General features: G+C 37.1%; 1 protein-coding gene across 1 annotated transcript in view; it reads right to left on the reverse strand.

The window, feature by feature from the left end:
- PGM5 (phosphoglucomutase 5) overlaps positions 1-3684 on the reverse strand; it is a 92541-nt gene extending 88857 nt beyond the window's left edge. Inside the window, exon 1 of the mRNA XM_011382500.2 lies at positions 3583-3684. Coding sequence (XP_011380802.2) covers positions 3583-3684 — 102 coding nt within the window. The remainder of the gene's footprint in view (positions 1-3582) is intronic.
- Positions 3685-18052: the final 14368 nt, after the last annotated feature.

Genomic DNA, 18052 nt, shown 5'->3' on the forward strand with positions numbered 1-18052 from the left:
AGGACTTTGGGCCTCAGAGAGGCTATGTAACTTGTCCAAAGTCTCAGAACTAGGAAGACAAAGCTCTGTGGTTCAAACCCAGCTTGCTTGCTCACGCTCTCACCGTCTCTCTCGCTTGCGTTCTCTCTCTCTCTCTCTCTCTCCTTCCCTCCCTCCCTCCCTCCCCTCCCTCTCTCCTTTCTCTCTTTCTTTCCTTTCCTTCCTTCCTTCTTTCTCTTTCTCTCTCTCTTTCTTTCTTTCTTTCTTTCTTTCTTTTTTTTCTTTCTTTCTTTCCTTTTTTTCTTTCTTTCTTTTTCTCTCTCTCTCTGTCTCTCTCTCTCTGTCGCTCTCTCTCTCTCTCTCTCTCTCTCTTAATTTGAGGCTTTATACTGTACAGAAACAAACGCTACAGTCCAGACAAGACTAACCTGAAATTGTAAGGAGGCCATGGTCACCTTGCTGCAGTCATCATAATTATTCATAATAGGGAAAGGGTGTCCAAGTGAATGTTAAGATGTGTAAGTTGTGAAATTCTCCCTAAAAGTCAGAAGGCCAAGTTGTGAAATGGGTTTTTAATGAAAACTAAGATGCTGACAGCATTAGGCAGCGAGAATGGCCTTCTGAGTCTTTTCTCCCTGGAGTTGGCACCGGCAACCCCCTGTGATTTATGTTTCCAAATGACACAGAGCCTGCAGGCACCGATTCTGCAGTAGCAAAGAAAATGGATGGACTGCCTGGGGATGTTTTCCCCGCACGGACCACGTTCCCTTAAAAGGCCTCGAGTTTATATACAGTTCTGACGTGAGGGCAGAACCAAATAACGGCAGAGCCTCTCTTCCCCTTATATGGTCAAGTATTACGATGGCAACCTTCCTCCTAATTTATGAAGAACAAGGGTGGAGGAATGTCAATCAGGAGATGTGGGGATGTTTTACTAGGAAGAAGACATAAAGTTCATCTCTCTGGCAAAAGACTTAAAAGACTAAGTAAAGCAGAATGCATACTTGCTGAGGCTTTTTGTTTCTTTTTTAACTCTGAAGAATAAACACTTTTGTTCTTCTCTCAAATATCAACATTTCTTAAAGCCAAAGAATATGGAGAGCTTCCCCCAAGTATCAGAGAAAGAGAAAAATAAAGCATTTCATTAAATACACACACATGCACACACACAGAACATGTACACAACAAATCAAACATCTAAAAAAAAAAAGACAATTTCATTTGAAACATAACAGAAATAGGACAGAGGACCAGTTAGCTACAAAGAGTTCTGATCCATAAAGGGCCTTAGCCATGTTAGAAGGAATAGACCAAGTTTTCCCATCCAATCTCTGTCCTGAGATTGAAACCAATAAAGACAAGGAGTTATCTCTAACAAGAATGTATGGGAAAGTACTCTGTAGATAATAAATCATATGATATTTACAGTTAAGTCAAACACTGTGCTCCTAGAATTGTTATTTTTTAATTACTATTTACTTTCATTTAATACATAAGTAGGTTTCTTGGATATAACCAAATATAAGTTATGTCACTTTTTAGACTATTTCACTCTTGCTATAATTCACTTCCATTTGGTTAGGATTCTGAATCTATTTGGAGTATATGCTGGTTCAAAGGGCCAAATTCTTCTGTCCTGCCTCAAAAAGCCATGGAACACTTGGGCATCTACTCTAGGTTTTAGTGGCACATTATACAAGCTAATAGGTGAAGATTCAGGCATTCTATACACATAAAACATATTCCTCTACCATTAACAAATGACATGTATGCAAGGAGCACCTTGATGTGAAACTGAATACTTTAAAAAGTATCTAGAGATCCCTAGACAGAGGATGCAATACAAATAACAACACTTGAGAAAACAATGGACTACATTTCCTTCGATATAAAGATGTAACTCTCAAAATGAGATGTGTTTAATGTGACAGCGCAGGCTGGAGGTTCAACTTCTTAAAACCAGAAACTTCCTGTGTGAGGACCTATTTAAGGTCCTCACACAATTCTTACCACAGGGAAAGTTCTCAGGGTACTCATGTAGACTCTCTACCCCACAGCCTTATTTCATGGCTACGTATGAGGCAAGAAGGGTGAGCACGTGTGAGGAGAGTACGCAGGAGCCTGGGCTGTCCTGTGCTAATACACAGGCAATGGAGCCCCTGGCTACCTGGCGTCCACTGTCCTCCCAGCAACTTTACACTACCTAGGGGGCTTAGGAGGATGCTTTTAGGGGCATGCCAGTTGCCCAACTTTAAACATTTTAAAATCCTGCAGCTCCAACTAAGGGGGTTCCCTTCTAGGGACTGAGAACCAAACAACAGGCTTGACCACCTGCATCAGAATTACCTGGCCATTTTGTTTAAAATGCAGATTTTTGGGTTCTACTCAGTATAACCGAATCCAAATCTCTGGAGACAGGGCCTTGGAATCTGCATTTTAACAAGGACATCTCTACCCACCCAACCTTCATAAGATTCTTATGCACTCTAATATTTAAGAATAATTACTGTAAGCACTCAAAAAAATTCTGTTGAACAGTCTTATATCTGTTAGGAACACAATCATGGCCAAAAGTATACTTCTCTTAAGATTTGTAACAAAAAGAGATCTTAGGGAGCAGCTGGTCCAACCCCTTCATTCTTTAAATAAGGAAAGCAGAGGTCCAGGCAGAGTAACTGACTTGCCAGCTTGTGGCAGAGACCTTCAGGAGTTCTGGGCCAGGTCCAGTTCCTAGACTATTGCTTGCTCTACCCTAACACCCAACACTTTCCCCACCTCTCCCTTGCACTGCACCCACACTTATCCACATACTCTCCGGTGCTGTTTTATTTAAAAGGTAGAATAACCCACCATGGAAACTGTTGTTTCAGCCTCTCCAATATTCAACCTCTTCTCAAGGAAATACAGCTTTGGTTTACTTTTTTCTTCCCTACTGCAGGTCACCCAAGGTTATCCCCTCTTACTTGGCCAAAGAGTGAGCATGTTACTCAACCTAGACTGAGCACACGCTGAATCCTGAGTGAAGTGAAAACGAGGAAAATGTATGAAGTTTCTTTCTTGATCTGGAAGGCAATTCTCTGAAGAGGGTGCCCTACATAATTCCTGCCACTTAGGTTCCTATTATTTTTGAGACCAGTTTTCCCTTTGATTCTGAGAGTTACCCCTTATCCTTCCATTGCATTCCCTTGAAGTACCCTAAAATTGGTCTCATTACTTGTATACCAAGAACTCTACTTGACCCCTGCTTCCTTAACCCAAAACCATAAATGTGCGAGTATTCAATCCTATGGGAAGGGAAATTGGGGTTATGTATCTCTTTTTTAGAAAGAGATAGGTTGTGAGAGTTTGTAGTTGGGTGGATCAGAGTGCAAGACTGGAAACCCCAGTCTCCATCAATACCCACCACTCCACTCAATCCAAAAAGCCCAGTCTTTTGCCTTTGATCTCCAAACACCCTATTCTCAAACTAAAAGCCTTAAGATTCTATCTGTGCACCTGAAAGTAAAAAGAGTCATGAACCCAGAACTGCAAAATGATCCAAATGACTCTTCTAAGTAGTGCACGCAATCTCAAGATCCAGTGCCAAGAAATTATTGGGCTTACCACATCTGCACAAGTAGACAGATTCTCCTCCTTGTCAGTCTGGGTTTTATCTTTAATGTCCTCTCCCCAGGGCAGCACTATGGTCCCTGACATGCGGTACATCTGCGTGCAATTTCCACATAATAGGAGCAAGGCTCAGTTATTTTAAAGCCACAAGTGCCATTAAGAGGTCTTTCTGCCAAAACTCATATGACTCTTTTGTTACAAAGCTATACAAATATTTGTGTTTTTTTTGTTTGACTTGGCAGCAAGGCCAAATTTCAGACTGTCTACTGCTCTTGCTTTGAAATGACTGCCTATCTCCTGCTGCTGGTTATTTCCTATTTATTGTGATTCCCTGAAATAAGTTCTAACTTTTGGGAAGGAAGTTTCAAATCTCTGCTTAAGAGGCCCATCATTGGGTACTTGCTCCAGAGAAGTGGAGTACAACCCGGACAGCACCATAGCAGTAAGAGGGAAATTTAAAAATGTATTTTAATTTTTAACATTAACCTACAGTAAAATGGATTTTTGCTGTGTTCTGTTCTATGAATTTTGACATGGCTGGCTGGCTGGCTGGCTGGCTGGCTAGAGAGAGAGAGAGAGCGAGAGAGAGAGAGAGAGAGAGAGCGAGAGAGAGAGCGGGAGCGAGAGCAAGAGAGAGAGAGCAAGAGAGAGAGAGAGAGAGAGAGAGAGAGAGAGATTCAAATAATCAGCACCACAATCAGGAGACAAAATATTTCCATCACTCTCAAGGAACACCCTCATACACCTGTTCTCCACTCCTAGCTCCTTGTAAACACTGCTCTGGTTTCATCTCTACAGTTTTATGTTTTTGAATACCATATAGATGAAATCACATAGTATATGACATTTTAAGTCAGACTCCTTTCACTCAGCAGAATCACTTGAGATTCGTCCAATTTGTTGTGTGTATCAATAGTTGCATTATATTGCCAAAAAATATTCCATTGCATGGTTATATCACAGTTTGTTTTCCCATTTATATGCTGAAGGACTTTGGGTTGTTTCTAGTTTGGGAGATATTAAGAATAGAGCTGATATAAATATTTGTGTCTAGGTTTCTGTGTGAACATAAGGTTTTGATTCTCAGGGTAAATACATAGGAGTGGAATTATAGAGTCATATGGTAATCATCTGTTTTGTATAAGCAATTGACAATTTTCCAGAGTAGCTGTATTTCCCATTTTGCATTCCTACTAGCAGTGTATGAGAGCTCCGAGTGATGTACATCATTGTCAGCACTTGGTATTAGCAGTATTTGTTATTTTAGCCATTATAATTGTTATGCAGTAGTATCTCATCCTGGTTTGAATTCGCATCTCCTAAAGGTTAATGATGTTGAATATCTTTTCATGTGCTTATTTGGCATCCATACATCCTCTTTGAATCAAGTCTTTTGTCTATTTTTAATTGGATTGATGGTTCCAACTCTTTCAATATGTTGCAAAGATTGTGCTTTCTCCTATAAATTGCTTTAGCACTTTGGTCAAAAATCAAGTGGCCATATTTATTTAAGTCTATTTCTGGACTCTATTCTGTTTCATTGATCTATATGTCTATCCCTTTGCCAATACCACATTGCTTTCTGCTAATCAGAAAATATGATTCCTCCAGCTTTATTCTTCTTTTTCTAAATTGTTTTTTTGTCTATTCTGGTTCCTTTGTCTTTCTATATAAATTTTAGAATCAATCTGTCTTTATATACCAAAGTCCTACGGAAATGTTTGTTGGAATTACATTAAATCTATAGATCAATTTGAAGATAAATGACACCTTTGCTATGTTGAGTCTTTCAATTCATGGACATGGTATGTCTCTCCATTTAGATTTTTTAAAATAATGTTTTGTAGTTTTGGTATATGGATCCTATGGTTTTTTATTAAATTTATAGCCAAATACTGTATTTCATAGTTTTCATTTTAGTTTCTGGATAAACATTGAAAGTACACAGAAATACAATTTTTTGAAATACATTAAAAAAATGTTGACTTCATATCTTCTGATCTTCCTTTATTTGTCCTAGGACTTCTCTGTGGACTCCTTGGGATTTTCTATACAATCAACGTCATCTGTGAGTAGGAATCATTTTATTTCTTCCTTTCCATTCTCTACACCTTTTAATTCCTTTTCGAGCATTCTCATTAGCTAGAACTTCCAGTACCATGTTAAATAACAGTGGTGAAAGGGGACAATCTTGCCTTACCTCTGATCTTAAGAGCAAAGCATTCAGTTTTTCACCAGTAAGTATAATTTTAGCTCTAGGTTTTTTTGTAGATGGCCTTTATTAGATTGAAGATGTTCTCCTACATACTAGTTTAAGTAGATGTTGACTTTTTGTCAAATGATTTTCTGTCTCATTGATATGACCATATGGTTTGTCTTCTTTAAACTCTTAATAAAGTGGATTAAATTGATTGATTTTTGAATATTAAACCAGCCTCATATTCTCAGGATAAACCCCCAATTTTTCTTTTTATATATTGTTGAATTTATTTTGATATGTTTACGAAGGATTTTTGTCTGTATTTTCCTTTTCTTATACCATCTTTGTCTGGTTTTAGTGTCAGAGTAATGTTGGCCCAATCAAATAAGTTGGGAAGTGTTTCATCCTCTTCTATTTTCCGGAAGAGATAGTGTATAATTGTTTAAAAAATATTTGGAATAACTCAACAACACAGCTATCTGTACTTGGAAGTTTATTTTTTGAAAGGTTGTAAACTATGGATTCAATTTCTTTAATAGCCATAGAAATGTTCAAATTAAATTATCTATTTCATTTTTGGGTATTGATAATTTGTGTTTTTGAGGAATTGGCCATTTCATCTAAGTTGCTGAATTTAGTCATGAAGAGTTGTCTGCAGTACCCTCTTATAATTTGTATCCTCTTTTTCTCTTTCAGTCTTTCTAGATTATTAATTTTACTTATCTTTTCAAAAAACCAACCTTTATTGAATTTTTTGGTTTATTGAGTTTTTTTAAAAAGTTTTACTGTTTTCAATATCATTGATTTCTGCTCTTTATTATTTCCTTCCTTCTCTTTGCTGTGTAATGATTTTGTTCTCTTTTTTTCCTATTTCCTTAAGGTGGGAAAATAGATTATTGATTTGCAAACTGTTTTTTAACATAAGTGTTTGATACTATAACTTCTCGCCTCAGTACTGCTTTATCTGCATCTCACAAATTTTTATGCACTGCATTTTCATTTAATACAGTATATTTTCTAATTCTCCTTGAAATGTTCTCTGATCCACAGATATTTAATTTCCGAGTGTTCAGAGATTTTCCTGTTATCTTTGTTACCAATTTTTAGTCTAATTCCTTTATGGTCAGGGAACATATTTTGCATGGTTTCAAGTCTTTTACATTTTGTTATTTTTTGTTCGTTTTAATAACCTAGGATATGGTCTACCTTGATGAATGTCCCAGTCTTTTGAAAAGAATACATATTCTGCTCACAGTGTTCTATAAACATCAATTAGATCCTGTTGATGGATAGTGTGGTCCCATACTTTTCCTTATTTTTGTCTAATCTGTTTCTGTATGTTCTATCAGTTTTTGAGAGAATATTGTTGATATCTCTAACTATAATTTTAGATTTCTCTATTTCTCCTTCCTGTCCTATCCATTTTTGCTTCATATACTTGAAGCATATACATTTACAATTGTTATGTCTTTTTAGGAAACTTACCCAACATAATTTCACTTTTCAAAGACTCTGCAGCATAATTGAGTTCTTAAAGTTTATGTATACCGCTTAGGGTCAGATCCATGCATGCTCAGCTCAGGGATAAGCCCAGTAGTTCGCAGATAATTTTGAGGGTCATTTTCTCTGACTTCACCCTCTCTTTGATCTCCCTGATACTTTCCAGCTTCTCTGGGACTCTTTTTGGTACTCTGACCAGATGTTTGGGCTCTATTTATTCCATTCTGCTATATACCTTGCATGTCTGTCCCTGTTTCTGAGGGGAGGGAAAGTAAAGGATTGAGTAGACAGAGAAGAAAAAAGAGCAATGACATTTTCCCTACCCTCTTGGAACTACTTTCTCAAGTGAGAGGAATGTTCCTCTCCCTCCAAGTTTCGGGTTCCTGCCACCCACTACTGCCACTGCTACCCCAGGATTGCATGGGTGCTATGGCACAAAATAATGGAGGAAAAAAAGAAAAATGAGGAATTTCTTCACACATTCTCTCTCTGATTGTTAGGCAAATTGAGCCAGAGATAGAGGACTTCTCCTGGAGTTCTATCTGTGCTGATGTCTATTTCCAGGTTTTAGGCTGCATTGAGTTCAAGCTGGATACTAAACACTCGAAAAAGGTAAACTCATCATCACTTTGGTGGTACTTTAAGTTCTAGTCTTTCCCAATCTGTCTGCTACTATTTGCTTCTTCAGAGTCCTCAAATAGCGGTTCCATGCATCTTGTCCAGACTTTATAGCTGCATTCAGTGGAAGACAGGGTGAATAAAGTATGCTTACTCCATCTTACTCAAAATCAGAACCAAGAGGGAAGCTTTTAAAACATTCAGATTCTCTGGCTCCACACCAGACCTACTGGATCTTAAAGGGAAGTCGGAAAGTGCAGGACAAAATGTAGATTTTTCAGAAAGCACCACACATATTGATGCACATTTGCTATTGAGAGCCATTTCTCGGAATATGGTCCAGCAGCTACAGGTTACCTGCAGCTGCTCAGATTCTACCCCAGGTCACTCTGATAAGAGCTAAAGTTTATGAACTCTGGGTTTTTAATCAGAAATTGCAAACTCAAATGCCCCCACAGGCCACATAAGTAAGGTGGAAATTAAGCATCCAGTTGGACCTATGACACCAGGGAATGACACAGACAGTGGTGAACTAGAGATTCCATATCTATTGAGGGCAGCCTCCATTAAGCTCCATACAACTATTCCTATGGGGAAATGTAGACCCATTAGTGTCAGAACTGTAATTTTTCAATAAAACAACAATCTGGATTTTTATAAAATCTCCCAATTCTTAAATGTTAGCAAAATAACTTAATAATAAAACTTCAGAGCATCAGTTTGCCATTTTTGGTGTAGAGAAACTGGTAGCATTTCTATAAAATAATTTAGTTGTGCATATATAGTATACGATTGTGTGTGTGCATGTATGTGTGTGTATCTCTTTGAAAAAAATTCATCTCTGTCCTTGAGATATCTGGAGACAACTACTCACTATTTGGAAACTGTGGTGCAGCAACATGTGTAAAATATAAAAAACTTTGGAAAGAGATATTCACCAACTTATAGACTATTGCCCATGAACTGGACTCCCTGAGGTATTACTAAGAACTCTCTTCTCTTTAAGGCATATCATTTCATGGAACTTGCCAAGCTTCCTTTTCCCCACTAATAACATCCTTTATCAAAGCCTCTCCTTTCAACAAGAACCCAGAGGAAATGAAACAAGGGGAATAAATTAGTAAAAGAGAGAATAAAAATTTCAAAAATTATAATTAATTTATGTTGCCAAGAATTTTTAATTTGCAAGTTACTAAAGGGTATGTGACATGTCTCATTTGATTTTAATTTCAAAGTGATATAACCTGATAGGATAATCAAGTGAAATGTATGCTACAAACATTTTTATATACAAACCAGTTCTTAATTACTGTCAATAATAGAAAATCAGGAATTAGTTATGCATAAATATGACACCATATTTTAATTTTAGTGAAGAAATTCATTAATACAGTTGAATTTACACTTAGTTCCAAGCTGGCTCACTTAACTGGCAAGAAGAAATTGCTATCGAAACACAAAAATGTTAAATGTGTGTATGTGTCAGGAAATAATCTGAGTGCATGGTATAGAGTAAAAAGCCTTGGAATCAGGTTAACCTACATCTGAATTCCAGCCCCTTAACTTACTACAATTTGACCTTGAGCCTTGGTTTCTTCATCTGTAAAATGCAGTCAAAAATGAAATTTTTTTAGGTCAGCTTTTCTAGTTGCAAGGAACGAAGTCAACAATTTACCTCAAATCATAGGGTAGGAGTTTGTGGGATGGAGTAGTTTGTAAGAATACACTTGAGATGGGAATACAGAAATTTTGATCATGAAGCCTAGGAAACACTGAGCAACAAGGATTCAGGAATATATGTTGTTCAGAATCCTAGGAGGTTATATGGCTTGTCATGTCGCTTGTCACCACCCAGACCCAGCTATTCCTTCTCGCTAGCTTCCTCATTTTCCATTCTATATGTATTTTTTTTTTTTTACTTTAACTTCTAGGTTCTATTTTCTCATTACTTTGGCTTAACTATGTATAATTTCCACTCACTCATGACCATCAGGACCCCACAAGATTCCTTCTACCTACAAACTTCTGCTCTTGCTTAAGGAGGAGTCCTACCTGGTTCTTACATGTTCAAATCACTAAGTTCAAGATTTAGTAAAAAGAATCTGATAGTGTTAGTAATTCCCTGTTTGTGAAGAGATTTTCATTCTATTTCAAAGGATACTGACCAGTCTGTGGATAGGCCACATTTGAGCTGATGGCTTATCCTTGACATAATCTGTTACTGCTCACGTTTATTTTAAAAAATCAAATTAATACCAATCTTTGGTATATAAGTAGTAATAATTTATTTGGGATGCGCATACACCCTGGTTAAGATCCAACATCACAGAGGGATCAAAATTCTAACACCAAGCTTCATAGCTTCATACCTTTGTCTAACTTGCACATAAATTGTTTACAAATAACCATTTGCACAGTGGGCCTAAAAGTAACCTATTTTTACAAATTCTAAACCATATCTGTATTGGTTTGAATAGATTTCAAATCTGCACTTTGACATTTGCTATGTTCAACAAGGATTGTTTCCTGAGGGACTGAGTACTATATTTTACAGAGGATGGTTCCAGACATCTGCAGACTTGCTCAGTTAAGTAAGTAAAGAGTAAAATCCCTATCAGTCTACCTTTCCCCTTCTTTTGGCTCTGAGCTCTCAAAAAGCAGAAGGCTGAAAGAAACCAAACCAACATCTTTCCCAATCTCTTCATTTTATTTATGTGTTTGATTTTTATAAGGTTCAGTGATCAAAACGTGGCTTTTAAATGAAAGATCACTATCACACGAGTGATATATCTGACTTGGAACTTGATTAAAGCTAAATCTGTTCGCTGACCAACAGGTCAAATGTGACCTGTTTAAGTGCTGAGAAACATTGAAGAACACACATAAACACACAGCCATCAGACTGATTTGAATTGGACAAAATAAACAAAATCTGGCCTAAATGAGAATTTGTTCAGTAGTGTCTCTTAGCTTTCAAAAATTCCTGAAAGAAAAATTCACAGCTTGAATGTCTCAAAACCACCTTCCAGAGGTTAATGGATTTGTTTATTATTCAAAGCTAAATCAGAAGGAACTTATATTAGCTTTACTCTCAGCAGTTTTTAAAAGAGCAGATTTTCATATGGGTTTGGAATAGCCCTAAAAAATTCTCTGAAATTGGTCAACATCAATTTGTTAGATAAAGATTCATAGGCCATTAGAACTCAGAGGTCATCATCTGTTCTACCATCCTCATTTTACAAGGAGGAAGCCTACACGAAGAGAGGAAGAAGCAGCTTACCCAAAGGGCACACTAGGAAGCAGCAGAATTCAGATTAGAACCCATGCCTTTTGGGGTGAAAGTTTTTTCTTTCAATGGAATAAAACAGCTTGCAAAATGAATACAGTATATTTAAATATTCTGATGTGGATATTCATGTCAAATCGTAAAGTAAAAAAAGCAATTTTCAGATCAAAAAGCAAGTATGTCCTCATTTTTTTATTTAAAAAAAAATAAAACTGTGTGTCTATGTGATGCGAGGGAGTGGAATTTTTAAAAAAATGACATAAAGATCGCCACTAGAATAATAAAATAACCCATGCATTACACCAACCACCTGAGGCATACTGCATGCAAAAAGGCTCCTGAGCTACAAACAGCTCATACAGGAACAGTGGGAGCACACAGGGGTGGATTAGATAGGGGAAGCTTTCCACTGCATTCATCTCCAGCAGTACCCACCACTCTTCCATTCTTTGATGTGGAAAATAATGTTCTCTCCATCTTGCATAAAGTACTATTCAAACCCAAGTTTCATTTGCTACAGCTCTCCCCTTGCAACTAGTTGTCTCTTTTAGCTATTTCTAGAGGAAAATTCTGGAAGACCACAGCAGAGAGTCCTGGAAAATCCATTCTACTTTTGGAATAGATGAAATAGACCCAGATTCTTAATAGTGCATTTTGCCTCTGTATCTGTTATAATTCTAGAAGAATATTGTAAATGTTACTATCTGAGCTCCAAGCTCACATTCCATTGCCATGGGCTTGAGAACTGTGGACAGGTTGCCTCTTTTAGAAAGCTTAACCTAAGTAAAGCTAGAGTTTTAATAGATACATTAAATCCTTGTGTTCTTTTATAAAATGCTTTTGAGACAGAGAAAAAATTTATTACTTGAGTATTCCTAGCCACATGCTGAACTCTTGAGGCATCTGCTCCCCAATAAAGATAATTTCGTCTCTGCCTGCTTAGCATCACCTCTTTGCCCATCCTCTAAAGAAATTTCTTATCTTGCCAACCTAATTGCTGGGTTCCTGTGATAAAGAACTAGGAGAATGGAAGAAAGAGGTTGGAATAGAAAGAAAGAATCCAAGTGGTGAAAAAAAAAAAAATAGAGAACACTATGGGTATTAGTGGAAAAATAAAGCGGAGAAAGAGGGCTCCGAGTAGGCTCCAGCAATGAGGAAATGGAAGAGTAGGATAATGAGACTCTTAGACAAGGTGGCTTGGATCTGTACTGAGATTCCCTTAAATGTATTCTGAGAACTGAAAGCAAAATTTAGAACCACTTTTCATTTGCTTTGGGTTGTTTCTTTGAACATCACACTGCCCTGAAACTTGGTCAGATAGGCCAGCGTGATGACAAATATCTCATGGTCAAATTTTAAAACTACAGAGAAGACAAAAGGAAACGAAGTATTTCCAAAAGCATTAATTTTTAAGAGTTATTTCAATAATGTATGTTTCTTTTTCAGCTTGTTTCTACATTTCAAATAATATATCTGAGATAACGACAGAAGTTTTTCATTTGGGCTTGCCTTCCAAATAAAGCCCAAAGGTATCAAGAGAATAAAGTAAATAATAACCAGCCCCAGATACCCACATACATTTCCTCCTCCCAGCAACACAAACTGAGTCATATTCTAGATCACTGGCATTCCTCCCTATGTAACAGGATTGTGAGATTCAAGTCCATACCTGGCTGTTCAAAAGATGAATGTGGAATATAGGATAAAAAGAACCTGTCTTAAATTGCAATAACATAGATTATTTCTAAAAAAGATTTCCGAAATAAAATTAAAAAACAAACAAAAAAAAAAAGAATTCTGAACAGCGACAGCTGCTATTCTCTGGGAAGAAGATCTGAGAAAAATTATGGCCTGTTCTCCAGATCTTGGGACAAATAAAATAAATGCTCTTTAATCTGAAACAGTGTAACTCATAAGAACCAATAGAAATTTATACATGGGGGAAATTTTCACCATGTAATATACTATCTCATTCCAAAATATACAGTGTCATTTAACTTCCAAAAACACTGACAAAGACCATTGTCAGGCAGTGACTTTTGTCTTTTGTGAGATATGAGTAACAAATGCTTCTTGAAGGAAAAGTATTAATTGGAAGTTTAGATTAACTCTTTGATAGAAGTTTGTGTTTTATGAACTTTATGTTAGTGGTAAGTACAGTTAAGTGTCACTCTACAACTTTAGTATGTGAATTGATTTTTTTTTTTTTGTTGGTTGATTGCTTACATTAATCAGAGAATTAATATTTTCTTGAGATCCTTAAGATAATAATGGTAACTAATGCATACTAAAAGCTAACTCTGTGCTAGGAACTGCACTAAATGCTTTAGAGTGTGACTTCATATAATACTCATAAGACCGATATAATCCTTATAATGGTACAATTACTAGAGCAGACACTAAAGTATTCCTTCCATATACCTTCGACCACTGGAAGAATTTAAATCAAGACGACAATTTTCATCTTCATTTTGCAGATGAGGAAAGCAAAGGACAGAAAAGTTAGATTTGTCCAAGGTCACCCAACTAGTAAGTAACAGAGCTGGTATCTGAAGCAAGCACTGCACCAATACCACCTTACCAGATATGTGGCAAAGATTTTATGCAGGAAATCTCAGTTATGGGGCGCATTCTCCAAAAAGTAAATTCTCATAGAAATTCCATTGTACTATGTGCATATGAGACTGCAGAATGTGGAAGACAGAGACAGCAACTTCCAGGGGAAACTGGGTCTCCTGCAGCTGCTTTGAATTAACATTAAGAGCCAATATTAAGAAATGAGAAGCACAGAGCAGAGTTTTCTCTAACAGGCACTCCTGGAAAAGCTGATTCCGAGCAAAATCACAAACTCCAGATATATATTTCCAATCTCCTGACAGGTTATTAGTTTGCAGCTGAAACACAAGACGTGATCTTGGCTCAGGAGAAACAGGAATTAGCATGCCTGCCTGAAAGTCAGTGAACAGAGGCAAAGAAAAAAATACACATAGGCGCTTTTGAAATAAAAGCTGAAATGAGAAAGTTTGAAAGAATTTTCTCATCAGTATAAATTTTGGAAAATAAAACCATCTACGAGTGGCCCAAAATAAATCGAATGCCTACCAAGCCTCTAACTATATGTGCACATATGAAATTGCAACTAGTATCCCAATGCAACTGTGCTAGATTCATCTCCCGTTTGACGTTTAAAATTTGCAGATGGTTAATACTCTATCCGAAACACAGAAAACTTCTTAGTCCAATGAATAATCACTGGTTAAGTGGCAATCTTGGGTAGATAATATCTTTCTGGTCAAATCAGAACAATAAATATACTAAACTGAGTTTCACCCATCTTCTAAGTTTGAGTGGATTTATTTTTACTAAATTGTACAGATGATTGTACCACAAAGCATACAAAAAGAGTGTATAATTTTTAAGCCAAATTTTTGGGGCTCTTTAACAGGGCATTGTAAAAGGAAAGCCGCATAAAGAGACCGCCAAGTAATTGCTCAATAGGGTGATGTCCAACATAAAACGATCTGGGGTCTGAAAAACTTGTCAGAGTTCTCTGAGGGTTTCAGCAGAAAACAACAGTAATTAGAATTCTGAAGCAGAGCTGCCCTCTTTGACTATCTCTGCCCTCAGAGTTCAAGCTAAGCCAACACTACAAGAGACTTCACAGTAGGCCCAAGACTGGCTTTCAGCCAGCCTTCGATAAATTCCATGGACTCCTGAGGAAATCAGTTGCAAAACAACCTAGAGTCTGAGGCCAAAAAAAACTTTTCAGAGCTATTTGTTCAATTTCTACTCCCCTTATCAAAGTTTTCCAGCAATTGGCAAACGGGACACATATAATGTTTAGACATGGATTTATTCATACACAAGTCAAAAGCTCAGAACTCTGATCTTTCCTGAATTGGCTAGAGGCCCTCAGCATCCATGCCCACAGCAGGTGGCCTCATGATGCTCAGATAGGATCAAACAGGGATTTTCTGCTCCGGAGAGAATTTGGAAACCCTCCCTACCCCCCTGCTGTGTCAAGGAACTCTGTTTCCACATCCTGGCTCTTACAACACAGTCTGGAGTTCTTTGACACAGGATATGGTTATCAAACAACACAGTAGATGCCCCTTCTGTCATCTCGACCTCTGTAACAAGATCTTGGTTACAGAATGACAGATATTAGAGAGTAGATGATTAAAATATTTGACCAGAGCAAGGGCTTTCCCTGAAATCACATTACATGGGTCAGGCCAGCTCCACCCTTTAACTCATCTCAAGGAATTCACAGATTGAAGACTAAATTCTCCCACTCACACTGGGGACTCAGCTCTTAGGGAGATGAGGCCACCTGTGCTGCATTTGCCTCTCTGTCTCCAGTTTCCAGCACAAGCACCTGACATTTTTAATAACGCTTTGATGAATGAATGTTTTGGCAAGTCAGGTGACTGTAAAGAGCCTATCCAGTTTTAGACATCTGCTCAGTTTATTTCTATTAAACAATCACTCATTGAGATCTTATGACAGGCCAGGCAACACTAGAATGCAAAGATAATTCAGGCACTGTCCTGCCCTGGAGGACCCTGCAGTCTAGGGGGAGGCCTTAAAGTCAAGTGGTTTTGACAGAGCCTAAAGATGGAAATGTGGCCACCAAATGTAGAATCTGAACCTTGCTGGATGCTTTCGAGAGGGCATTTAAGCATTCTGTGACATTCTATGAAAGTGTCCAAAGGGAAGGGTGTTTGGATAAAAGTAAAAGCTCAAAAGACAGGACAGATAAAAAAAAGTTCATTCACTTTGACTCTATAATGTCTCCTTTGGAACTAGTCCCAGAGAAATTGGTTAAAAAAAAAAAAAAAAAGAAGCCTAATGTACAAAGATGTCTTTCACTGTATTATTATAACAAAGAACAACTGTAAGCCATTTAAATGTCTACCAATAGGGGAAAAGCTAGTAAATTACAGCACAACCATATGTTAGATGATAAAAAGTAGAACACAAATTTGTATAAGGTACTGTGATTGGAACTATATATACAATAACAGAGATCTGAAAGGAGCTAAATATAACTGTACATATGTGTAAGGAATCTGAAGGTTAAAAGTTTCTTTTACATATTCTTTTACTAGATACTCAGAACAACCCTGGAAAATACACATTATGATAATGAATCACATTTTTTACCCATGAGGAATGGAGATTCAGTAAGATAAGTGACTTGTGTAAGGTCAAAACAGAAAACTTAAACACAACAAAAACATTTAATCTCAAATTCTTTCTTTCCATTATACTACTCTGCTCCTGGGGAATGAAAATAGTTGCTGGGCTAGTGTAGGTGAAACCAGTGCTAGTTTTTCATCATCAATATACTTCACTAAGTAATTTGAAATGCTTTCAGTAGCAATAAACTTTGCTGAGAATCAGGTGTTTCTTTTAACCTAAAAGTGAAAATTAGGAAAACGTGAATCCTAGTCTGCTTTCAACATAATTCATTTTGATCCCAGTTGTAGAAAGCCACTTTGGGTATCTCTGTCACTTTTTATGTCCAAGGTTTACTGATAGTGAAAGTTAAAACTCTACTTTAATTTATCAATCAATAAAAATTGATACGGTGTTATTACACTGTTTGACCAATGAAAACAATTGCTTCAAGATGTTTTCCCTCCCACATGCCAAGCAGAAAATCATTTAATCCAAATGTCTAGCTCTGAGCTATTCTGGATTAAAGATATTTATGGAATTCAGGTACCTTTACTCCAAAATAGGACAGTGCTTAGGATAGGATTTGATCTAACCCCAAATTCCTCTGAGAGTGCTCTCTTGATATTTTTTCTCTCCGCTATGTATAATAGGGAATATGATATCACTGATATATTTACAAAATTCCAAGACCATTTCTTCCAAGATACATAAACAATTGAAAGCTTCCACAACTTCTCGTTACCAGTGATAGCACCTTACAATCTTCATTACTCTAATCCATACCTCTTTCTCCCTCTTTCATGATGAATTGGACAGTTACAGCATCATCGACCAGATGGACACTTTCATCATGAGCCTTGCCTGTCATCTTTTGAAAACAATTCAGTTATTTGGATGTTTCTACCATGTCATAAAGGGAGTGGCTTCTCTTGCCTTCCTCTTGCTCTCTTTCCTTCTCACCGCTGTAAAAGTTTTGATAACTCTGGCTTATTCCTGAACTTGTCCTTTTGCCTGCCAAAGTGCAGAACACAGGATGAGGTGACGTAGACTTAGAAAAAACATATAGAAAAATCCTCGAAAAAGTTCTCCCATTATAATTCTTGAATGTATTTGTAATAAGGAATTTCATTTTTTTAATGATAAGTAAATGAATAGCTAGAGACTTATATCAAATTTGCCTTGCTAGCAACGTGTCTAATCACATGCATTAATTTCGGATAAAGAAGGAAGACAGTTAATCTTGGACATCAAAGATAGGTTTGAGTAGAAAGGGCAACTTGAAGTCATAATGTCAGATTTTGGAAGGGATCTTTAAAATCAAGTAGTTCGATCTCCCTCCTAATATAAAATGCTGCCTGTAAAATCTATGACAAGCTTCTGCGGGTTTCAGAGCTTCCTTTTCAAAAGATGTCTGTTTAGTTCCTTTGCAGAACAGCATTAATAATTACAATTTCTCTTATATTGAGTCAAATTTTGCTTCTCTCTAAAACTTCTACCTGCATCTGCCTACTGCTTTTCCACTTGATGGCTTAGGTTAAGATTTCTCCCAAGTGGTTCCCAAGGAACCCTAGTGTTCTAAGAGATGTTAGTAGATACACCTGGGTAGGGGGTTCTTTGCTCAATCAGGTTTGGGAAAGACTACATTCTGTAGCCCTCTACTGGAGAATCACTGTAAC

This window comes from Pteropus vampyrus, unplaced genomic scaffold (assembly GCF_000151845.1).
Source record: "Pteropus vampyrus isolate Shadow unplaced genomic scaffold, Pvam_2.0 Scaffold479, whole genome shotgun sequence".
NCBI lineage: Eukaryota > Metazoa > Chordata > Mammalia > Chiroptera > Pteropodidae > Pteropus > Pteropus vampyrus.